General features: G+C 41.9%; 1 protein-coding gene across 1 annotated transcript in view; it reads left to right on the top strand.

Moving 5' to 3' along the window:
• Positions 1-23,077, top strand: part of IL1RAPL2 (interleukin 1 receptor accessory protein like 2) — a 1,239,912-nt gene extending 1,216,835 nt beyond the window's left edge. The window contains exon 11 of the mRNA XM_069747077.1: positions 22,139-23,077. Coding sequence (XP_069603178.1) covers positions 22,139-22,833 — 695 coding nt within the window. The 3' untranslated portion in view covers positions 22,834-23,077. The remainder of the gene's footprint in view (positions 1-22,138) is intronic.
• The last annotated feature ends 2,971 nt before the right edge of the window (positions 23,078-26,048 follow it).

Genomic DNA, 26,048 nt, shown 5'->3' with positions numbered 1-26,048 from the left:
TCTAGCTCCGACCAGCGATGTCACAGCAGGATCCTGATCGCTGATGCGTGTCAAACACAATGATATCGCTATCCAGGACGCTGCAACGTCACGGATAGCTATCGTTATCATTCTGAAGTCGCTCAATGTGAAGGTACCCTAAGGCCACGTTCACATGTTCAGTATTTGATCAGTATTTTACCTCAGTATTTGTAAGCTAAAACCAGCAGTGGAACAATCAGAGGAAATGTATAGTAGAAACATATGCACCACTTCTGTATTTATCACCCACTCCTGGCTTTTCCTTACAAAGACTGATGGAAAATACTGACCAAATACTGAACATGTGAATGTGGCCTAAGAGTCCATATTTCCTGCTGTAAGCAGGCTAATAGGGGCCGAATCATCAAAAGTGTATTCACCAGAAAATTGTTGTAAAACACTTTGCAAAGTCACTATTTTGTTTTTCTGGCAAATGTTGAAGTCAATTTGAAGCAGCGGAACGGGTAGGTAAAATTAATTAAAAGTAAAATTCATAAAACTCATTAGGAGTGTTGGCATTTCTTACAGTGGAAACGGTACTGTAGTATGTGACTGGACCAACATTTTTGCCTAGGCCTATACCCGTGATAACATGTGCCGAATTCTTTAAGTGGTGTGTGCCACTTAATGAATTCTGTGCATAATATTGCAGCAAGTTCTTCATTAAGATAGTGTGCTCAAAGCCAGTCTTAATGAATCTATCCCATGGACTTTCAGTTGAGCCCATTCACCACGCAATGTGAACCCTCAGGCAGAAGCTTAGTGCTTCACCTTGCTGAGCAGCTGTTTGAGAGATCGGTGAGGGACAGGACATACCATATGTGCATATATCTAGATAGATTAATCTGAGTGCTCAAAGGTAGTCCAAGCAAAATTATGTTTATTCAAGTCACAACCGATCATACAAGATGCCAACGTTTCGGCTCATAAGGCCTTTATCAAGGCAATTATCAGCAGGATAAATAAACTCAAAGTAAATACATAACATACAAATCAATATAATAACAGGTTGTGTACAATAACAGAGGAAGAATCCATAACAATCGGACAAATTCAGTCCCATATGTTCAAAGTAACCGTGGAGTGAAGACATATCCTAAATCAAAAAAAGAACAAAGGAAAGGAGGACATATGAGTAAGGTCTGTACAAGTATGGACATGTTAGACAAACCACCACAGGGTATCAGGCATAAATTAAGTAAAAAGATATAGTGGTACCAGGGAAAGAGGGGGGGGGGAAGAAGGGGAAGGAGGGGGGGAAAAGGCAAAAAGGAAAGAGGAGTCAAGAGACCACCAAAAGCTCCAACATCACCAATACCACAAGAGTATATTGCAACCTACAAAATAATCTACCACAGGGGGGGACAGAGAAATTACCTGTATGAAGGTAAGACGAGGCTAGAGTAAAAAATAAAGCAAGACCGCAATGAGCCACATATAAGCACACTCGCCGATAAAAGCAGGGACCACAGAACCACCGATACATACCAAGTGAAGAGAGGCAAAGCGGGTACAGGCACCACCGCAATGGAGGAAGGCGAAAGTGAAAGTGGAAGACGCTCCTAATAAAGGAACGCTTACCCACGACCCGGAAAAAGATAGGACGTGCGGTAGCCGCAGGACGCATGCGCAGAACACAAGGCTCCGACGGAAGTGGGGCAAAAGCCACCGGAAGTGTGGCACAGAGAAAAGCACAACACACTGTGCAGGTGCCAGGGACAAGACAGAGAGAAGTAGAAGATCAGCGCTTGCACGATAGAAAAGAAAAACGAGTCGCCACATAACACGTATCTCAGAAAGCACATAAACGGTGAGAGCCCTGCCGCAGGTAGAGGAGGTGAAAGCCCTACCGCAGATAGACATGATAGGGATAAGGATAAGTAAAATGCAATGGAAAAATAAGAAAAAGGAAGAAGAAAGATGACAGGAGGGAAGGGAGGGGGGGGAAGAAAAAGGGGGAAGAGCACCACAAACCTGAGAGAAATGAATAGCACCACAGGGTGATGGACCACGGGTCATGTCTAAAAAGAAAAAGGAGAAAAAGGGGAGACAAGAAAATAATTAAATAATAAATAGTGTTGAGCATTCCGATACCGTAAGTATCGGGTATCGGCTGATATTTGCGGTATCGGAATTCCAATACCGAGTTCCGATATTTTTGTGATATCGGGAATCGGTATCGGGATTTAGATTAATGTGTAAAATAAAGCATAAAAATAAAAAATATTGATATATTTACCCTCGGACGGGCCCTGGTTGTCACTGCTGCAATCGCCATGTTTTCCTTCCTATGAATGAGCTTGTTAAGTACCTTCGATGACGTCGTGGCTTGTGATTGGTCGCTGAGCGGTCATGTGACCGCTCATGCGACCAATCACAAGCCGCGACGTCATCGAAAGTGTTATGAAAGGCAATTCAGTATCACAATGGACATGGAGGTCAGAGCAAATACAGTGATCTGACAATAACCCAAAATAATAGAACGAGCTCTGAGACATGGGAACTCTGCAGACCGCAATCCCTGATCCTCTCCAAACACAACTAGAGGCAGCCGTGGATTGCGCCTAACGCTCCCTATGCAACTCGGCACAGCCTGAGAAACTAACTAGCCTGAAGATAGAAAAAATAAGCCTACGTTGCCTCAGAGAAATACCCCAAAGGAAAAGGCAGCCCCCCACATATAATGACTGTGAGTAAGATGAAAAGACAAACGTAGGGATGAAATAGATTCAGCAAAGTGAGGCCCGATATTCTAGACAGAACGAGGATAGGAAAGATAACTTTGCGGTCTACACAATACCCTAAAGAAAACCACGCAAAGGGGCAAAAAGACCCTCCGTACCGAACTAACGGCATGGAGGTACACCCTTTGCGTCCCAGAGCTTCCAGCAAAACAAATAGACAAGCTGGACAGAAAAAATAGCAACAAATAGCAAAGAAGCACTTAGCTATGCAGAGCAGCAGGCCACAGGAATGATCCAGAGAAACACAAGTCCAACACTGGAACATTGACAGGAAGCATGAATCAAAGCATTAGGTGGGGTTAAGTAGAGAAGCACCTAACGACCTCACCAGATCACCTGAGGGAGGAAACTCAGAAGCAGCAGTACCAGTTTCCTCCACAAACGGAAGCTCCCAGAGAGAATCAGCCGAAGTACCACTTGTGACCACAGGAGGGAGCTCTGCCACAGAATTCACAACAGTACCCCCCCCTTGAGGAGGGGTCACCGAACCCTCACCAGAGCCCCCAGGCCGACCAGGATGAGCCACATGAAAGGCACGAACAAGATCGGGAGCATGGACATCAGAGGCAAAAACCCAGGAATTATCCTCCTGAGCATAACCCTTCCATTTAACCAGATACTGGAGTTTCCGTCTTGAAACACGAGAATCCAAAATCTTCTCCACAATATACTCCAATTCCCCCTCCACCAAAACCGGGGCAGGAGAGTCAACAGATGGAACCATAGGTGCCACGTATCTCCGCAACAATGACCTATGGAAGACGTTATGTATGAAAAAAGAATCTGGGAGGGTCAGATGAAAAGACACAGGATTAATAACCTCAGAAATCCTATAAGGACCAATGAAACGAGGTTTAAACTTCGGAGAGGAAACCTTCATAGGAATATGACGAGAAGATAAGCAAACCAGATCCCCAACACGAAGTCGGGGACCCACACGGCGTCTGCGATTAGCGAAACGTTGAGCCTTCTCCTGGGACAAGGTCAAATTGTCCACTACATGAGTCCAAATCTGCTGCAACCTGTCCACCACAGTATCCACACCAGGACAGTCCGAAGACTCAACCTGTCCTGAAGAGAAACGAGGATGGAACCCAGAATTGCAGAAAAATGGCGAAACCAAGGTAGCCGAGCTGGCCCGATTATTAAGGGCGAACTCAGCCAAAGGCAAAAAGGACACCCAGTCATCCTGATCGGCAGAAACAAAGCATCTCAGATAGGTTTCCAAGGTCTGATTGGTTCGTTCGGTCTGGCCATTAGTCTGAGGATGAAAAGCTGAGGAAAAAGACAAGTCAATGCCCATCCTATCACAAAAGGCTCGCCAAAACCTAAAAACAAACTGGGAACCTCTGTCAGAAACGATATTCTCTGGAATGCCATGCAAATGAACCACATGCTGGAAGAACAATGGCACCAAATCAGAGGAGGAAGGCAACTTGGACAAGGGTACCAGATGGACCATCTTAGAAAAGCGATCACAGACCACCCAAATGACTGACATCTTTTGAGAGACGGGAAGATCTGAAATAAAATCCATAGAGATATGTGTCCAAGGTCTCTTCGGGACCGGCAAGGGCAAAAGCAACCCACTGGCACGAGAACAGCAGGGCTTAGCCCGAGCACAAATCCCACAGGACTGCACAAAAGAACGCACATCCCGCGACAGAGACGGCCACCAAAAGGATCTAGCCACTAACTCTCTGGTACCAAAGATTCCAGGATGACCAGCCAACACCGAACAATGAACCTCAGAGATCACTTTATTTGTCCACCTATCCGGGACAAACAGTTTCTCCGCTGGACAACGATCAGGTTTATTAGCCTGAAATTTTAGCAGCACCCGCCGCAAATCAGGGGAGATGGCAGACACAATTACTCCTTCCTTGAGGATACCCGCCGGCTCAGATAAACCCGGAGAGTCGGGCACAAAACTCCTAGACAGAGCATCCGCCTTCACATTTTTAGAGCCCGGAAGGTACGAAATCACAAAGTCAAAACGGGCGAAAAACAGCGACCAACGAGCCTGTCTAGGATTCAAACGCTTAGCAGACTCGAGATAAGTCAGGTTCTTATGATCAGTCAATACCACCACGCGATGCTTAGCTCCTTCAAGCCAATGACGCCACTCCTCGAATGCCCACTTCATGGCCAGCAACTCTCGGTTGCCCACATCATAATTCCGCTCAGCAGGCGAAAACTTCCTGGAAAAAAAAGCGCATGGTTTCATCACTGAACAATCAGAACCTCTCTGCGACAAAACAGCCCCTGCTCCAATCTCAGAAGCATCAACCTCGACCTGGAACGGAAGAGAAACATCAGGTTGACACAACACAGGGGCAGAAGAAAAACAACGCTTCAACTCTTGAAAAGCTTCCACAGCATCAGAAGACCAATTGACCAAATCAGCACCCTTCTTGGTCAAATCGGTCAATGGTTTGGCAATACTAGAAAAATTGCAGATGAACCGACGATAAAAATTAGCAAAGCCCAGGAACTTTTGCAGACTTTTCAGAGATGTCGGCTGAGTCCAATCATGGATGGCTTGGACCTTAACAGGATCCATCTCGATAGTAGAAGGGGAAAAGATGAACCCCAAAAATGAAACCTTCTGCACACCAAAGAGACACTTTGATCCCTTCTCAAACAAAGAGTTAGCACGCAGGACCTGAAAAACCGTTCTGACCTGTTTCACATGAGACTCCCAATCATCCGAGAAGATCAAAATGTCATCCAAGTACACAATCGGGAATTTATCCAGGTACTCTCGGAAGATGTCATGCATAAAGGACTGAAACACTGATGGAGCATTGGCAAGTCCGAATGGCATCACTAGATACTCAAAATGACCCTCGGGCGTATTAAATGCAGTTTTCCATTCATCGCCTCGCCTGATTCGCACCAGATTATACGCACCACGAAGATCAATCTTGGTGAACCAACTAGCCCCCTTAATCCGAGCAAACAAATCAGATAACAAAGGCAAGGGGTACTGAAATTTAACAGTGATCTTATTAAGAAGGCGATAATCTATACAAGGTCTCAGCGAACCATCCTTTTTGGCTACAAAAAAGAACCCTGCTCCTAATGGCGACGATGACGGGCGAATATGCCCCTTCTCCAGGGATTCCTTCACATAACTGCGCATAGCGGTGTGCTCAGGCACGGATAAATTAAACAGTCGACCTTTTGGGAATTTACCACCAGGAATCAAATCGATAGCACAATCACAATCCCTATGCGGAGGTAGGGCATCGGACTTGGGCTCATCAAATACATCCCGGTAATCAGACAAGAACTCTGGAACCTCAGAAGGGGTGGATGACGAAATTGACAAAAATGGAACATCACCATGTACCCCCTGACAACCCCAGCTGGACACCGACATGGATTTCCAATCCAATACTGGATTATGGGCTTGTAGCCATGGCAACCCCAACACGACCACATCATGCAGATTATGCAACACCAGAAAGCGAATATCCTCCTTATGTGCAGGAGCCATGCACATGGTCAGCTGGGTCCAGTATTGAGGCTTATTGTTGGCCAAAGGCGTAGCATCAATACCTCTCAATGGAATAGGACACTGCAAGGGCTCCAAGAAAAACCCACAACGCTTAGCATATTCCAAGTCCATCAAATTCAGAGCAGCGCCTGAATCCACAAACGCCATGACAGAATATGATGACAAAGAGCAGATCAAGGTAACGGACAGAATAAATTTTGACTGTACCGTACCAATGGTGGCAGAGCTAGCGAACCGCTTAGTGCGCTTAGGACAATCAGAGATAGCATGAGTGGAATCACCACAGTAGAAACACAGCCCATTCAGACGTCTGTGTTCTTGCCGTTCAACTCTGGTCAAAGTCCTATCGCACTGCATAGGCTCAGGTTTAAGCTCAGGTAATACCGCCAAATGGTGCACAGATTTACGCTCACGCAAGCGTCGACCGATCTGAATAGCCAAAGACATAGACTCATTCAAACCAGCAGGCATAGGAAATCCCACCATGACATCCTTAAGGGCTTCAGAGAGACCCTTTCTGAACATAGCTGCCAGCGCAGATTCATTCCATTGAGTGAGCACTGACCATTTTCTAAATTTCTGGCAATATACCTCTATCTCATCCTGACCCTGACAAAGAGCCAGCAAATTCTTTTCTGCCTGATCCACTGAATTAGGCTCATCGTACAGCAATCCGAGCGCCAGGAAAAATGCATTGATATTACTCAATGCAGGATCTCCTGGCGCAAGAGAAAATGCCCAGTCCTGAGGGTCGCCGCGCAAAAAAGAAATAATAATCAAAACCTGTTGAACTGGATCACCAGAGGAACGAGGTTTCAAGGCCAGAAATAACTTACAATTATTTTTGAAACTCAGAAACTTAGTTCTATCTCCAAAAAACAAATCAGGAATAGGAATTCTTGGTTCTAACATAGATTTCTGATCAATAGTGTCTTGAATCTTTTGTACTCTTGCCGAGAGCTGATCCACAAATGAAGACAGACTTCTAATGTCCATCGCTACACCTGTGTACTGAACCACCCAAATGTCTAGGGGAAAAAAAAGACAAAACACAAAGCCAAGAAAAAAAAATGGTCTCAGAACTTCTATTTTCCCTCTATTGAGAATCATTAGTACTTTTGGCTTCCTGTACTGTTATGAAAGGCAATTCAGTATCACAATGGACATGGAGGTCAGAGCACATACAGTGATCTGACAATAACCCAAAATAATAGAACGAGCTCTGAGACGTGGGAACTCTGCAGACCGCAATCCCTGATCCTCTCCAAACACAACTAAAGGCAGCCGTGGATTGCGCCTAACGCTCCCTATGCAACTCGGCACAGCCTGAGAAACTAACTAGCCTGAAGATAGAAAAAATAAGCCTACCTTGCCTCAGAGAAATACCCCAAAGGAAAAGGCAGCCCCCCACATATAATGACTGTGAGTAAAATGAAAAGACAAACGTAGGGATGAAATAGATTCAGTAAAGTGAGGCCCGATATTCTAGACAGAACGAGGATAGGAAAGATAACTTTGCGGTCTACACAAAACCCTAAAGAAAACCACGCAAAGGGGCAAAAAGACCCTCCGTACCGAACTAACGGCACAGAGGTACACCCTTTGCGTCCCAGAGCTTCGAGCAAAACAAATAGACAAGCTGGACAGAAAAAATAGCAACAAATAGCAAAGAAGCACTTAGCTATGCAGAACAGCAGGCCACAGGAATGATCCAGAGAAACACAAGTCCAACACTGGAACATTGACAGGAAGCATGAATCAAAGCATTAGGTGGGGTTAAGTAGAGAAGCACCTAACGACCTCACCAGATCACCTGAGGGAGGAAACTCAGAAGCAGCAGTACCAGTTTCCTCCACAAACGGAAGCTCCCAGAGAGAATCAGCCAAAGTACCACTTGTGACCACAGGAGGGAGCTCTGCCACAGAATTCACAACACGAAAGTACTTAACGCGCTCATTCCTAAGAATGAGCGCATTAAGGACCTTCGATGACGTCGCGGCTTGTGATTGGTCGCGCGAGCGGTCACATGACCGCTCAGCGACCAATCACAAGCCGCGACGTCATCGAAGGTCATTAAAGCGCTCATTCTTAGGAAGAAAAGCATGGCGATTGCAGCGGTGACAACCAGGGCCCGTCCGAGGGTAAGTATATCAATATTTTTTATTTTTATTCTTTATTTTACACATTAATATGGATCCCAGGGCCTGAAGGAGAGTTTCCTCTCCTTCAGACCCTGGGAACCATTATGGATACCTTCCGATATTTGTGTCCTATTGACTTGTATTGGTATCGGATATCGGTATCGGCGATATCCGATATTTTTCGGATATCGGCCGATACCATCCGATACCAATACTTTCAAGTATCGGACGGTATCGCTCAACACTAGTGTTGAGCGATACCGTCCGATACTTGAAAGTATCGGGATCGGATAGTATCGGCCGATACCCAAAAAGTATCGGATATCGCCGATACCGATATCCGATACCAATACAAGTCAATGGGACACCAAATATCGGAAAGTATCCTGATGGTTCCCAGGGTCTGAAGGAGAGGAAACTCTCCTTCAGGCCCTGGGATCCATATTAATGTGTAAAATAAAGAATTAAAATAAAAAATATTGATATATTCACCTCTCCGGCGGCCCCTGGACATCACGCTGGTAACCGGCAGGCTTCTTTGTTTAAAATGAGCGCGTTTAGGACCTGAGGAATGACGTCGCGGCTTCTGATTGGTCGCGTGCCGCCCATGTGACCGCCACGCGACCAATCAGAAGCCGCGACGTCATTCCTCAGGTCCTAAATTCCTAGAATGAGGAGTTTAGTGCCTGAGAATGACGTCGCGGCTTCTGATTGGTCGCGTGGCGGTCACATGGGTGGCACGTGACCAATCAGAAGCCGCGACGTCATTCCTCAGGTCCTAATCGCACTCATTTTAAACAAAGAAGCCTGGCGGTTACCAGCGTGATGTCCAGGGGCCGCCGGAGAGGTGAATATATCAATATTTTTTATTTTAATTCATTATTTTACACCTCACTATGGATCCGATACCGATACCCGATACCACAAAAGTATCGGATCTCGGTATCGGAATTCCGATACCGCAAGTATCGGCCGATACCCGATACTTGCGGTATCGGAATGCTCAACACTACTCAACACTAATAATAAAATAAAAATACAAATATATCGTAACAGTATAAAGGACATGTACTCCACTAACATCAATATAAAGAAAAAGAAAAATAAGCACGATAAATATAAGCACTGAATGAACTGGGGATACACATAAAGAAGTCCACCAGGCCTACAACTTAGCATAAGGAAATATAAATAACTAAATTCAATAAAATGTCTCATACTCTCTGTTTAGACCATGTGGCTCCAACGTCTGGAGCACATGGATCCAATAAGCCTCCCTTTGCTTTAATTTTAGGATCCTATTGCTGCCTCTCCTCGCTACGGGGATAGTGTTAATAATTTGGTATCGCAGCTGTGCAATGCTATGGTTGTGTGAGATAAAATGGGCTGGTATAGGTAAAAGTAGTTTTTTGCACCGGATTGTAGATTTATGTTGTGAAATACGGTCTCGGATATGTTGGGTAGTTTCACCAACATATCCAAGACCGCACGGACACTTAATGAGATAGACCACAAAAGTGGAATCGCAGCTAAAATAGCCACGAATTGGAAATCTCTTGCCAGATCTGGGATGGGTAAACGTGTCGCCCCTGGTAATGTTGGAACACTGGAGGCAATGAAGACATGGGAATGTGCCTTTGCGGGCTGTAGCTAGAAAAGTTTGTCTAGTAACCAATTTTGAACTGCCAACATCTGCTGAGACCAAAAGGTTATGGAGATTTGAAGGTTTCTTGTGGCACATGAGTGGGGCCACCTGGAATTTCGGAACACTAGGGTAGGATAGGCCTAAGAGAGACCAGTGTTTTCGAATCAGACCATGAAACATAGGCATAAATGGAGGACAAATGCCATCCTATTGATGTGTTGTTGTGGAATATTAGAAGGTGGATTATCAAATGAAGTCTTCACCAATGAATTGGGATATACCCATTTACGGAACTTCAATGCCATTTCATTCAGTCTCACAGTGCGTAGAGACGGGTCCGATACAATCCTATTTACCCTACTATATTGTGATCTCGGCAAAGATCGCTTAATGTGCCAAGGATGACAACTGGTGAAGAAAAGTAAACTGTTTTTATCGGTAGGCTTAACAAAAAGGTCAGTAAATAGAGACCTATCATCATTGATGGTGACCAAAGTGTCTAAAAAGGAAATAGATTTAAGGTCATGTTGTATAGAGAAGGTCAGCCTGTCAACCGACGTATTGATGGATTGATAAAAAGAAAAAAGTGAATCAAGGTCACCATTCTATATCAAGAAAATGTCGTCAATGTATCTCTTCCAGAGTGGGCAAAACTGCTGGAAGAGTACATGTGTATAGACGAATTTGGATTCAAAATCAGCCATAAAGATGTTGGCATATGGGGGCGCTACGTTACTCCCCATCGCAGTACCATTCAGTTGGATTAAAAAATCATCTTCAAATAAAAAGAAATTTTTAGTCAGAATGAGTGTCAGTAATGAAACACAAAACTCCTTCAGATCTGGACTGATCTGCGGTTTGGGTGTAGTACCTGCGGAATGTTATCTAGTGACACTAGATGTCAATAGCTTGTACACTAATATTAACAATAGTGATGGTATCAAGGCGGTTGAATCTTTTTTGGATGACACCACTGAGTTCAGTCCAGATCTGAAGGAGTTTTGTGTTTCATTACTGACACTCATTCTGACTAAAAATTTCTTTTTATTTGAAGACGATTTTTTTATCCAACTGAATGGTACTGCGATGGGGAGTAACGTAGCGCCCCCATATGCCATCATCTTTATGGCTGATTTTGAATCCAAATTCGTCCATACACATGTACTCTTCCAGCAGTTTTGCCCACTCTGGAAGAGATACATTGATGACATTTTCTTGATATGGAATGGTGACCTTGATTCACTTTTTTCTTTTTATCAATCCATCAATACGTCGGTTGACAGGCTGACCTTCTCTATACAACATGACCTTAAATCTGTTTCCTTTTTAGACACTTTGGTCACCATCAATGATGATAGGTCTCTATTTACTGACCTTTTTGTTAAGCCTACCGATAAAAACAGTTTACTTTTCTTCACCAGTTGTCATCCTCGGCACATTAAGTGATCTTTGCCGAGATCACAATATAGTAGGGCAAATAGGATCGTATCGGACCCGTCTCTATGCACTGTGAGACTGAATGAAATGGCATTGAAGTTCCGTAATCGGGGATATCCCGATTCATTGTTGAAGACTTCATTTGATAATCCACCTTCTAATATTCCACAACAACGCGTCAATAGGATGGCATTCGTCAATACTTATCATCCATTTATGCCTATGTTTCATGGTCTGATTCGAAAACACTGGTCTCTCTTAGGCCTATCCTACCCTAGTGTTCCGGAATTCCAGGTGGCCCCACTCATGTGCCACAAGAAACCTTCAAATCTCCGTAACCTTTTGGTCTCAGCAGATGTTGGCAGTTCAAAATTGGTTACTAAACAAACTTTTCTAGCTACAGCCCGCAAAGGCACATTCCCATGTCTTCATTGCCGCCAGTGTTCCAACATTACCAGGGGCGACACGTTCACCCATCCCAGATCTGGCAAGAGATTTCCAATTCGTGGCTATTTTAGCTGCGATTCCACTTTTGTGGTCTATCTCATTAAGTGTCCGTGCGGTCTTGGATATGTTGGTGAAACTACCCAACATATCCGAGACCGTATTTCACAACATAAATCTACAATCCAGTGCAAAAAACTACTTTTACCTATACCAGCCCATTTTATCTCACACAACCATAGCATTGCACAGCTGCGATACCAAATTATTGACACTATCCCCGTAGCGAGGAGAGGCGGCAATAGGATCCTAAAATTAAAGCAAAGGGAGGCTTATTGGATCCATATGCTCCAGACATTGGAGCCACATGGTGTAAACAGAGAGTATGAGACCTTTTATTGAATTTAGTTATTTATATTTCCTTATGCTAAGTTGTAGGCCTGGTGGACTTCTTTATGTGTATCCCCAGTTCATTCAGTGCTTATATTTATCGTGCTTATTTTTCTTTTTCTTTTTCTTTATATTGATGTTGGTGGAGTACATGTCCTTTATACTGTTACGATATATTTGTATTTTTATTTTATTACTTAATTATTTTCTTGTCTCCCCTTTTTCTCCTTTTTCTTTTTAGACATGACCCGTGGTCCATCACCCTGTGGTGCTATTCATTTCTCTCAGGTTTGTGGTGCTCTTCCCCCTTTTTCTTTCCCCCCCCCCCCCTTCCCTCATCTTTCTTCACCCTTTTTCTTATTTTTCCATTGCATTTTACTTATCCTTATCCCTATCATGTCTATCTGCGGTAGGGCTTTCACCTCCTCTACCTGCGGCAGGGCTCTCACCGTTTATGTGCTTTCTGACATACGTGTTATAGTAACATAGTAACATAGTAACATAGTTAGTAAGGCCGAAAAAAGACATTTGTCCATCCAGTTCAGCCTATATTCCATCATAATAAATACCCAGATCTACGTCCTTCTACAGAACCTAATAATTGTATGATACAATATTGTTCTGCTCCAGGAAGACATCCAGGCCTCTCTTGAACCCCTCGACTGAGTTCGCCATCACCACCTCCTCAGGCAAGCAATTCCAGATTCTCACTGCCCTAACAGTAAAGAATCCTCTTCTATGTTGGTGGAAAAACCTTCTCTCCTCCAGACGCAAAGAATGCCCCCTTGTGCCCGTCACCTTCCTTGGTATAAACAGATCCTCAGCGAGATATTTGTATTGTCCCCTTATATACTTATACATGGTTATTAGATCGCCCCTCAGTCGTCTTTTTTCTAGACTAAATAATCCTAATTTCGCTAATCTATCTGGGTATTGTAGTTCTCCCATCCCCTTTATTAATTTTGTTGCCCTCCTTTGTACTCTCTCTAGTTCCATTATATCCTTCCTGAGCACCGGTGCCCAAAACTGGACACAGTACTCCATGTGCGGTCTAACTAGGGATTTGTACAGAGGCAGTATAATGCTCTCATCATGTGTATCCAGACCTCTTTTAATGCACCCCATGATCCTGTTTGCCTTGGCAGCTGCTGCCTGGCACTGGCTGCTCCAGGTAAGTTTATCATTAACTAGGATCCCCAAGTCCTTCTCCCTGTCAGATTTACCCAGTGGTTTCCCGTTCAGTGTGTAATGGTGATATTGATTCCCTCTTCCCATGTGTATAACCTTACATTTATCATTGTTAAACCTCATCTGCCACCTTTCAGCCCAAGTTTCCAACTTATCCAGATCCATCTGTAGCAGAATACTATCTTCTCTTGTATTAACTGCTTTACATAGTTTTGTATCATCTGCAAATATCGATATTTTACTGTGTAAACCTTCTACCAGATTATGTGGCGACTCGTTTTTCTTTTCTATCGCGCAAGCCCTGATCTCTACTTCTCTCTGTCTTGTCCCTGGCATCTGCGCAGTGTGTTGTGCTTTTCTTTGTGCCACACTTCCGGTGGCTTTTGCCCCACTTCCGTCGGAGCCTTGTGTTCTACGCATGCGTCCTGCGGCTACCGCACGTCCTATCTTTTTCTGGGTCGTGGGTCAGCGTTCCTTTATTAGGAGCGTCTTCCACTTTCACTTTCGCCTTCCTCCATTGCGGTGGTGCCTGTACCCGCTTTGCCTCTCTTCACTTGGTATGTATCGGTGGCTCTGTGGTCCCTGCTTTTATCGGCGAGTGTGCTTATATGTGGCTCATTGCGGTCTTGCTTTATTTTTTACTCTAGCCTCGTCTTACCTTCATACAGGTAATTTCTCTGTCCCCCCCTGTGGTAGATTATTTTGTAGGTTGCGATATACTCTTGTGGTATTGGTAATGTTGGAGCTTTTGGTGGTCTCTTGGCTCCTCTTTCCTTTTTCCCCCCTCCTTCCCCTTCTCCCCCCCCCCCTTCCTTTCGCTGGTACCACTATATCTTTTTACTTAATTTATGCCTGATATCCTGTGGTGGATTGTCTAATATGTCCATACTTGTACAGACCTTACTCATATGTCCTCTTTCCTCCTTTCCTTTGTTCTTTTTTTGATTTAGGATATGTCTTCACTCCACGGTTACTTTGAACTTATGGAACTGAATTTGTCCAATTGTTATGGATTCTTCCTCTGTTATTGTACACAACCTGTTATTATATTGATTTGTATGTTATATTATGTATTTACCTTGAGTTTATTTATCCTGCAGATAATTGCCTTGATAAAGGCCTTATGAGCCGAAAGATTGGCATCTTGTATGATCGGTTGTGACTTGAATAAACATAATTTTGCTTGGACTACCTTTGAGCACTCAGATTAATCTATCTAGATATATCTTACTTTTTTTCTGAGAACTCTGCATTATTCATACTAGATCCCCCTGATCTTTTTTATTTATATATACCATATGTGCAGATACCCTAAGGTCCTATAGGTAAAGGTGAAAACACCATCAACATATAGCTCCCTCTAATATCTACTAGATTCTTGGCTCACTTTTCCTGTTAGACTGATATACAGATGTTGGACTGACAGAACAATATAGGATCTGGTAGAGGGTCATTAAAGGAGGACATGACGATGATCATTTAGGTCTTCATAGGGACAATGGACCCTGTGAAGACAGGAGGGTCAATGGGTACTCTCGTCTGCTAGCCTAGCTGTCTTTAGAAAGACTGCATGGACCAGAGCTCATACCACTGAACGCCGGTACTCCTTCTCCTTCTGATCCTTTCACTGGCTTACCAAAATTTTAGAACATCTCTGACTTCGGGGCTTCTCAGGCCAACCACTCCATACAGTGGTACCCTGCTTTTGGTGGGCACCCACAGAGAGAAGGTAGCGGCAAGCTTAGGAAGCTGATAGAGTCCATTGAGTTATGTGACGAGGTGACCTCACTGTAGTAACTTGGATTCTCCAAATATCTTTGAGTGTTCATTGATGGTCAATGGAGCAGATTTGTATTCCTGCATCTGGGGCCATAGTCTCTGAAGCTGACGTCCTGTATGGTGCCTTGGCTACTGTCATATATAGTCTCTCTGAAGAAGGAGATAGATCCCTTTTTAAACCCACAGCTGTCCTTCAGTGTTTGCAGAACAACAAACTGCGTGGACAGATACAATGGGCAAATCAAAATATTAACCCATTATCTACCAATGTCCTTTTTTTGGGACGCCTAATCTTTACTACTACTTTACAACTAAGATTTTATAATTTTTATAATTAGGTCCAATTTTTTGTGTTGTGTTTGTAAAATGAATGTTTTCAAAATAGGAAATCATGTCATTGTCATTTTTAATTGAAAATTGGGACACCCTTTTCTGAAAAATCCGTACTTGAAAATTTTTTAATTTGGCAAGTAATGGGTTAACAAGCCTTGATTGTTCAATTATCATGTACCTTTTTTATCCAAGGATAGCAGAACAATAAGTTGCAAGGACTGATACAATAGATAAACAGCAGACATTAAACAATTTCAATAAACATCAATTTAATCTACAAGAGTCAACGTTCAGGCTCATGTGATCAATAACTCATGTCCTTGGGCCTACTGAAGTACACATCTGGCATAATTAAGAATAAATGCTGTGCCGTCATAGACCCAAATTCTACTCTCCCACAGTGGCCCTGCTTCGGCATGTGTCCACCCTCAGTTCATAGCTGATCATTGATAGTTTCAATAAATAAAATCAAAAAGTCAATCTTTGAGTAATCTAGAAGGCAAAACTCCCTTTAGTTTTTGCCCAGGATAAATAATTGCATTCATATTATGTTGCAACTTCAGAGACTCTTGATATAGTCAAAGACAATGTACATTATTATTTTCTGTGTGATTTTTTTTTCCTTTGTTATACCCAAGAAAAAGATTATTGTTAATAATAAAGACTGCTTTGCTAAAAAAGTAGCTTCCACAATTATCCTTGGTTTCTGCTTAAAAAACCTGAATCTCCTATTTTTTTTTTAAAAAAAAGGAAAATCTGTTAATAAATGTCTTTATACTTGATTTCTGTCTGTGTCTGTCATGTTACAAACACTTGCAATTTACATCAAGATCGGAAAATTGATGTTTGTGCTGGAGGGTTCACATAGTGCGTTTCTTCTGAACACACTAATTTAAGGTATTTGTGGTGGCTGATCACATCAGCACATGGTAATTTAAAGTCTCTCTAAGTCTTGATTGGACGGTCCTTTGGAAAGTTAAGTTCATGACTGTGTAATTATATGTTACAGCCACACGAGGGTGTGCGTTATTGTTCCGCTCTTAGAATTATAAGCATTACTTATACCTTTGATACTTGGCACCAAACATGACAGCTTCTTTTAGCTGGCAGCACAGGGAAATATTAAAGTCACAGTATATCATTAGTACCTTCTCCGAAGTCAAACTCATTAAAATAAACACTTCTCTAGTAGAATATATTGCATGTAATTAGCAGAATTATCAAAATGCTACGATTGCAGGATGTGAAGGAGATGCCAGACAAGCTTGTAATTTGCTTAAATGTCTGCATTCATTTTTAAAGCACAAATTACAGTTGCTCAAACCAGCCCACCAGGGAAAGCAAGGCGCTGTAAAGCAAGTTTTTAATATACTAGAACATAGAAATCTAAGACTATGTTCACATGTTGCGTTTTTGATGTGGTTTTTTTTTGGCAAATTCTGCTCTTTGGCTGATTTTGTTGAGTTTTTGCTGCGTTTTATTGCTCCGTTCTTATTGTCTCATCTGAATGCTGATAAAGTTTAGTGCCCCTCCCCCCCCCAAAAAAAAAAATGATGCAACTTCCTTAAAGTAAACCGAGACTGACTGGAGAAAGGAAAGACTTTTTACAGGAGTGGCAAATTAACTGTTGTCTTTTTGATAATTGTTTACAGAGAGACCAGAGGTTTATCTAGGGTTTCTGGCACCCGGGGCAACAATTCATTTTGGCGCCCCCCCCCCAAGGACATATGCCCCCCATCAGCCCCATCATTGCCCTCTCCTCCACCATCCTCATCATTGCTCTCTCCCCATCAGCCCCATCATTGCCCTCTCCTCCTCCACCATCCCCATCATTGCTCTCTCCCCGTCAGCCCCATCATTGCCTTCTCCCTCCCCCCCCACACACCATTCACTTCTCTGCACATTCCCCTGCAGCGCGATACACACACACACACCCAATACTGAGCCACACACACACATTCACATACACACACACATATTCTCACACACACACACATATTCACACACACACACATTCACACACACACACATTCACACACACACACACACACACACATTCACACACACATTCACACACACTCACATACACATTCACATACACACACATACATTCACACACACACACACACACACATTCACACATTCACATACACACATTCACACACACACATTCACACACCCCTCTCACCTCTCCTCACGCTCTGCCGCAGCATCGCATCGCCTTCCTGTGACACAGCCGGCCGCTGAATGATGACGTCATCCAGCGGCGCGTCTGTGTGAGAAGAAGCAAGAGGAAGCAGGAAGACTGATTGCTGGGCAGCGGAGCTGCAGGCATTTCTCCCTGCCCGCCGCAGCCACTCTGCAGGGGCTCCCCTCCAGGTACCTCTGCACACATTGGGAGCTGGCGCTCTGCAGCTTCTCTGTGCCGGCTGTCAGCTTGACAGTCGGCACAGAGAACAGCTGACTCCCAAACCGGGGGCGGCAGAATGCAGCTGCCGGGGGAGACACTGCGGACCGCCGAATCAGGCGGCCCGACTGCGCCCCCCTGCCGGATGCACTCGGGGCACATGCCCCGGCTGCCCCACCTAGATACGCCACTGAGAGAGACAGCAGAAGACTTAAAGGGGTTCTTACTGAGGACAATCCATTGACAAGCAGATCAAAATGGGACTGATTTAATCACTTGCAATTTTTCAATCTTTTTTTGTCTTTCTCAGACTCTTTGAGTTCATCAAAATGAACTTTGGGCAAAATAAAACAAAAAAAATTATTCTTTATTCAGCGATAGCGCCCCTCAGAGGCAAATATGTCAACATAAGGTATTTGCAAAAAGACTTATTTGAAAGGTTTTAGTCGATGTGCACAATATACAATGTAGTGAAACACCTTTTTAACCCCTTCGCGCCATGGCCATTTTTTGTATTTTCATTATTTCCTCCCATTCTTCCAAAAGCCATAACTTTTTAATATTTTGCCAATATAGCCAAGTGGGGGCTTGGTTTATGCGGGATGATTTGTACTTTTGAATGACACCATTTATGTTACCATATAGTGTACTATAAAACTGGAAACAAAAAATTGCAATTCCACAATAGTTTTTTGAGTTTTGTATTTACCATATTCACTATATGGTAAAACTGACCCGGCAATATGATTCCACACATCAGTATGGCTGTGCAGATACCAAACATGTATAGTTTATTTTTTATGTAAGTGGTGAAAAATTCTAAATTGGTATGAAAAATGTTTTTGCGTTTGTCGCCATTTTCCGAGACCCGTAGCATTTTCTTTTTTTTTATCTGGGGTTGGGTGATGATGGCTCATTTTTTGCTCCCTGAGCTGGTATTTTTATTGACATAATTTGGGGGCAGATACAATGTTTTGATCACCTCTTACTGCATTTTATTGAAATATTGCAGGGGCTGAAAAACCGTAATTCTGGCGTTTAGAATTTTTTTTTTGTTACGCCGTTTAGCAATCTAATTAATTTACTTTATGTTTCGATCGAACATTTCTGAATGCAGTGATGTCAAATATGAGTATTTTATTTTCACTGCCTTGAAATTAAGCGTCATCATCGACATCCCTTCAGAGGATGGGCTAGTTCCTGCTGTAGTGAATATTTTGTGAATTCCAATGGATTCTCAGTAGGGTTTTGTCACTATGCATTGTTCTTTTCAATTCACAGTGACAGCGAGTATTCTTATCAGCTCTGATGAGAAGTGACAAGCCGACAAGAGAGCACACTGTCAGTGCACGGTGGCGCAGTGGTTAGCACTGTAGCCTTGCAGCGCTGGGGTCCTGGGTTCTAATCCCACCCAGGACAACATCTGCAAAGAGTTTGTATGTTCTCTCCGTGTTTGCATGGGTTTCCTCCGGGCACTCCGGTTTCCTCCCACATTCCAAAGACATACTGATAGGGATTCTAGATTGTGAGCCCCATCGGGGACAGCGATGATAATGTGTGTAAATCGCTGCGGAATATGTTAGCGCTATATAAAAATAAAGATTATTATTATTATTATAAGAAGAAGAAAATGAGCGAGCAGAGACCAGCACTGCCCCCACAAGTGACATCATGGATGACGTTTCATTTCAGGGTGAGGTCAGGGATTAAAGCCTCTGCCCCAGAAGACTTCACTTGCGTATCCCAGCATGCACCGGGATTCTCAAACAAAGCATCAAACAGGAAGCAGTATAAAAAAAATAAAGCAGAGTAGTGTTAGAATGGTGGGGACTTTGTAATTAAAGTATGTTAGAAAGTAAATCAGACTAACGTTAAATATATAGAGATTTAGGATTAACCCCTTAATGACAGCCAATACGTCTTTTAACTGACCTGAGATATAAGAGAATAGCCTCCCCATACAGGTGACAATCCAGCAGCTGTCGGCTGTACACTATAGCAGACAACTTGCTGTATCAGCCACGATCAATGTTGGCACCGTCCATATCTGTTTAACCCCTTAGATGCTGCTGTCAATAGTGACTACATCATTATAAATGGTTAACAGAGTGTGGGGGCTTCCTCTTTATCCAAACTGGTGCCCTCAGATCATGATTGTGTGGTCCTGATGTTTGCCATGGTAATTCACGACCAAATAGCGGCCTTAGAGTCTGTCGGCTGCTGTAACCTGTTCAGAAGTTACCGACATTTAGGTGGTAAAAATACACATTTTCATTTCTGTCATACCACTTTGCATTAATTCCTGTAAAGCACCTGAAGGGTTAGTAAACTACCTGAAAGCAGTTTTCAATATGTCAGGGGGTGCTGTTTTTAAAATGGTATCGCGTTTGGGGGTTTCCCAATATAAGAGACCCCTAAAGTCACTTCAAACATGGATAGTTCCCTAAAAAAATAAATGTTGTAAATTTCCTTGAAAAAAATGAAAAATTGCTGCTACATTTTTAAACCTCCTAAAATGCTAACAAAATAAAAGAATATTTTACAAATGGTCCTGATGTAAAGCTGACATGAGGGAATTGTTATTTATTAATGGTTTGCTGTGGTATGACTATCTGGATTAAAGGGATAATCATTCAAACTTTGAAAATTGCTCATTTTTTTTACAGTTTTCTCAAATTTTTGATATTTTTTATAAATAAACACAAAACATATTGACCTAAATTTACCATTGTCATAAAGTAAAATATGTCACGAAAAAACAATCTCAAAATCACTGGGATTTGTTGAAGCGCCCCAGAGTTATTACCACATAAAGTGACACTGGTCAGATTTCAAAAATTCGGCTCTGTCACTAAGGGGTTAAAATATTTTTTGTTTCGAACGATAATTATAAAATGGAGAAATACTTTTACAGCACAGGGATTGCGGGGATATAATGGTGTGTGCCTAATTTTTGCGCATCATTGCCTTGTAGAGGCGCATTGGTTAAATATGGTTTAGTAGACTTATTTAATAGTTATAAAACATTGAAAATCATTCATATTATCTAGAGTAGTGTTTCCCAAACTCCCAGTCCTTGCGGCTCTCAACAGATCATATTTCCAGGATCTCTTTAGTATTGCACAGGTGAGAGAACCTTTAGCAATTTCTGCTGCCTTGATAATTCCATCACTGGTATACCAAGGAAATCCTAAAAACATGATCTGTTGGCAGCTATGAGAACTGGAGTTTGGGAAACACTTGTCCAGTTGAATGTAAGATGTTCAATTTTTTACTGCTGGGAAGTATTGGCCAAAGGCACCACTATAGTGGGTTAAAGACACAAAAGAGAATATTAAAACCAAAAACACTCAGTTTGAAAAAATGTTGCAGTAATCTGCAAGTGCTAGTAAAAGATGTAAAAAACAGGGTATTTGGTTGATACGTGTTCCTGTTTCTATAGTGGGTTAAAGCATTCGTTGACTAGAGGGGCCCAAAATGTCTTTTTGATCCCTGTAGGAAGGACAACACTATTAAAGACTCAAGATTATTTGGGATTCTTCTTTGCATTGGGACCCATGATCTTATTGTACTTGGGTTATGTTTTCCTCTGAGTCATATTATTGGGAAAAAATTAGATATTTTATAATGCAGCTGGGCTGGAAGGAAAGATTAGATTGGATTGATTTACTTTAGGTCAAAAAGCGCTGTATTAAAAAATACAATAATGAAAGTATCTAACTCTGATTAAATAGTAATTTTATGTCTGATCACCATCTAGGACATTATTCATTTAGAGCTCATCTGGATGACTTGTGTATGACCCTTAATTACAAGAAAGTGAATACGAGATCACACTATATAAAACATGTATTGTACACAAGGGCTTAAGATGTATTGTTAATGTAACTTATATTAATGTTAATGACCTTCTTTAATGTCTTTACTCCACATGGAGATGCCTGTGGTGAAATCTTGTACTTACTGATTGAATTAAGGCATAAAAAATGAACAGATGGTCTTCCTTACAGTCCTAGAAATAGAATACATTTGGTTTTGTAAAGTGTATTTTAGATACAGGTTTCATCCTTTTTTTCTGTTTTACAGCTTACATGGAAGATCTCGCAAGGTGTGTTGAGCAAAGCAGAAGACTAATCATAGTGCTAACCCCAGATTATGTCATCCGAAGGGGTTGGAGCATTTTTGTGCTGGACAGCAGACTCCACAATATGCTTACCAGTGGGGAAATCAAAGTCATATTAATTGAATGCAGCAATTTGAGAGGAAAAGTCAATTATCAAGAAGTAGAATCTCTAAAACACGCCATAAAACACCAGTCGTTAATCAAGTGGAATGGTCCACAAAGCAGCAAACTCAATTCAAAATTTTGGAAACGTCTAGTCTACGAAATGCCTGCAAAAAAGAAAGAAGTGCTATCCAGACAGCATGTCATGGACAGTGGAGAGCAGAGTCTTTTTGGAGACCTACAAACTGTACCTTCTATTGCAGTAACGGGAACATCTGGCACCCTGCCACCATCAGAAGACATATCTGGCTACCATCATGCAGAAGCAATGCAAATGAGACATTTCTGCAGAGCTTATGAATATGAGAAACCGGCCCCAGTTAGGCCAGTAGCATCTTTAGGCAATCACCATACATATTGCAATATACCATTAACCCTTCTCAATGGACAACTGAGCCACAACAGTGCAGCCAAGGACCCACAAGAGTACCATGGGAACAGCGCATTAATACCAATATCATCGCGGGAGCTTGGCATTAGCAGCGATATTTGGTAGTACGTTGGACACAGACTTTTTGATGCTGTACAAGGTCTATGAAGTGTTATTGAACCTTAAACTCATGCCACAGGGGTGCCAAAGGAAGCTTTCAAGCAATGGCACAATTACTCAGTTTTCTACTGGAGCATTTTGTTTACAATGCCAGGATATTGATATTAACGATCCTGCCTTTTTTAGTTCCAACATAGTTAAAAACATACAAAAATAAAATATGGTGTAAATGTTTTACTGCAATGTCAGGAAAATAAAAAAAAAAGAAGAAAAGAAACAAAAAAATATTTTAGTTTAGATGTTGCAATCTAATGGATTAACGTTCAGTATGGTATGAAACAAAGGATTATTTCTATATATTTCGAAGGGTGATTTCGATACAATAAAATGTTAACTATAGTAACTTTATTTTAGACTTATAATTATGCAAATGTCATAGCACATGCTGAAAATGTTTCTTTTTTGTAAAAGAAGGATTGTGTGATCCCGTGGAGGGTTTGTCCACCTCTTGTGAGATTGTCACATGTCCATTAATAAAACTGCACAATAGAGTTGATATGTTGATGAAACCTTTCAATGCTAGAGAGGTAAAGGTTGGGATATCTCTGACAGTGAGCAGGCTAATATTGCACACCAAGTCTTTTTGTGTACTAATGACTTCCTTCTGTAATGAGCATGCTTCTGTTACGTCAACTAAGGCTTCCATATCCTCCATATACATATGCTCATAAGCATCCTAATACAGTGGCACATAGACACCACACAACTCACAAAAGGGAAGTTTACCTCACCTTTACCTCCATGTTATGTTGTGTGATTTCACTTAAAAAAAAATTAGAGGCATACAGAGTAGCCAAAAAAAAAATATATGGAAGAAAAGAGAGGCGCTCCAAGAGGAAATACAATATGAGCGCATGCGGAAATTGGCTGACCCAAATGGGTTGTTGTGACTATGCACAAGTCTGTGACTTATATGCCAATGAGTGGCTGCTGCTCCAGCCGCTGACCCACACAATAGTTGGAAGAGGCGTGCTACAATCCAAGAAAGAGAAAAGAGTGGTGGACCCCGAGAGCTTCCAAGAATTCCAGAGAATGGATTGCATTACCAGGATCTTTAATTTGTGCAATGCGTTTCAGAATTAGGTTGACTTTTTGTTCAGGTATAAATTAGATTGTATCTGAAGGAGGAATCTATCTGAACCCAAAATGCATTGCATGAATAAAGGTCCTGGTAATGCAATCCATTCTCTGGGATTCTTGGAAGCTCTCGGGGTCCACCACTCTTTTCTCTTTCTTGGATTCTAGCCCAAAATATTCTATGAACACTCAATTACAAAACCATAGTCCAGCCATGTGCAATCAGTATAAGAAAGAAGCTATTGAGGAGTTCGGCAATGTACTAATGGATAATAAACAGAAGTTTTGTCAAGTTTTTTTCTAAACCACACCAACTGTCAAGTCTTCTCTCCAGATAAGTCCACCATTGCTGTCTTACTAACGTGTGTTGACAATGACACAACCTATCCTCTCATTGAATTGCACCAGTTTCCTGGTTGTCCAGGAGCTGCAGGCAGAACAAGACTGGCACAGACAGGTCTAGTACATTTCAAAGGGGGGGAGCTAATGGTCAGGGTCAAGTGTCCCTCCATCAGTGCTCATTTGCAGGATGCCAGAAGACTTGGATTTTTAAAGAAAAAATATAGCAAAAAGAGTTTCTAAAGACTATTTGGCATGTTGCCTATGTCCCCATTAGCCACTCTATTTGTGTTATGAAAGATGTCCAACTCCATTAATTAGAATTTAGGATTTTAACAACACTTCTTCCTCAAATTGGAAAGCAAATATATAAGAAATATATACAGTCTATGGTAAGTCATGGAAGTGCCCAGGACCATATTTAGATTTCACACTACTCTAGGCATGAAAACTGAATTCGGTTTAGTTTTACAATTATACTTTAATATTCAAATAGATATTGCATTTGTGTTATATAGATATATCACAATTGTTAGCCCAAATTTAAAGGTAGTATAATAAAACATTCCAAAATAATAAAAATAAAAGGCATAAAAATGTATTGCCTATAATTAAGCATACACAAACATTGATCAGGCACACACATTACATATATAACATGCAAACAGGCACACACATTAGTGAGACCGCTAAATTCTTGTGTCCTAAGTACCCACCTTAGTCTGCCTAATGGCAAATGCTGCCCCGGCAAGTGGATTTAGTCAAAGCTTGGCAATTATCAACAGGGTCTCCATTTGGACTTTTTAATAGGTTTATCACAACAATTTCCAGATTCCTAAATTACAAATCTTCCTAGTTACATACTTACACCTCGGCCACTCAAATCCAGAAATGCTCAAATTATGAACCTGTAAATCTTCACTGGTTGTTTTTTTTTTAACTGTACAGTAAATGATCTTAACTGGTAAATGAATCAATGTTTGCTAAATTACTTATTACTGAGAAAACACTGAGTTAAACCCCACATATTGTACTCTTCATCACAAAGAATGGATACTATTCAACAAAAAAATCTGCATTTCATGAGGATGCAAACAAACTATAATGTCTTGTGGATGCGCTCACTTCAGTTAATCTGTTAGCTCCTCCAATTGTAGCAATAAAAATACAGCAAAATACGGACAGAAAAATGTCCAACATTCAAGCCAATTACAGATGGATTGGAAGGGTCGGCCTTTGCATCTGTTGTAATAATCCATGACCGTCTTTTTATGCAGAAGCAAAACAATGGAAGCTGCAGAACTCATACACTTGAGTGTTTAGGGCTGGATTTCCAACTTGCATATACTTGTAGTGGAAACATCCACTGTGAAAACTTATACTATGGAAAATATAAAAATCTATGTGTGCTTAAGGTTTTAGATTGAAAATAGCGATGAGTGAATATACTCGCTACTCGAGATTTCCCGAGCACGCTCGAGTGTCCTCCGAGTATTTTTTAGTGCTCAGAGATTTAGTTTTCATCACTGCAGCTGAATGATTTACATCTGTTAGCCAACTTGATTACATGTGGGGATTCCCTAGCAACCAGGCAACCCCCACATGTACTTTTGCTGGCTAACAGATGTAAATCATTCAGCTGCAGCGAAGAAAACTAAATCTCCGAGCACTAAAAAAATACTTGGAGGACCCCCGAGCGTGCTCGGGAAATCTCGAGTAATGAGTATATTCGCTTATCACAAATG

This window comes from Ranitomeya imitator, chromosome 2 (genome assembly GCF_032444005.1).
Source record: "Ranitomeya imitator isolate aRanImi1 chromosome 2, aRanImi1.pri, whole genome shotgun sequence".
NCBI classification, from domain to species: Eukaryota; Metazoa; Chordata; class Amphibia; order Anura; family Dendrobatidae; genus Ranitomeya; species Ranitomeya imitator.
This window is presented reverse-complemented; position numbering and strand designations above follow the sequence as displayed.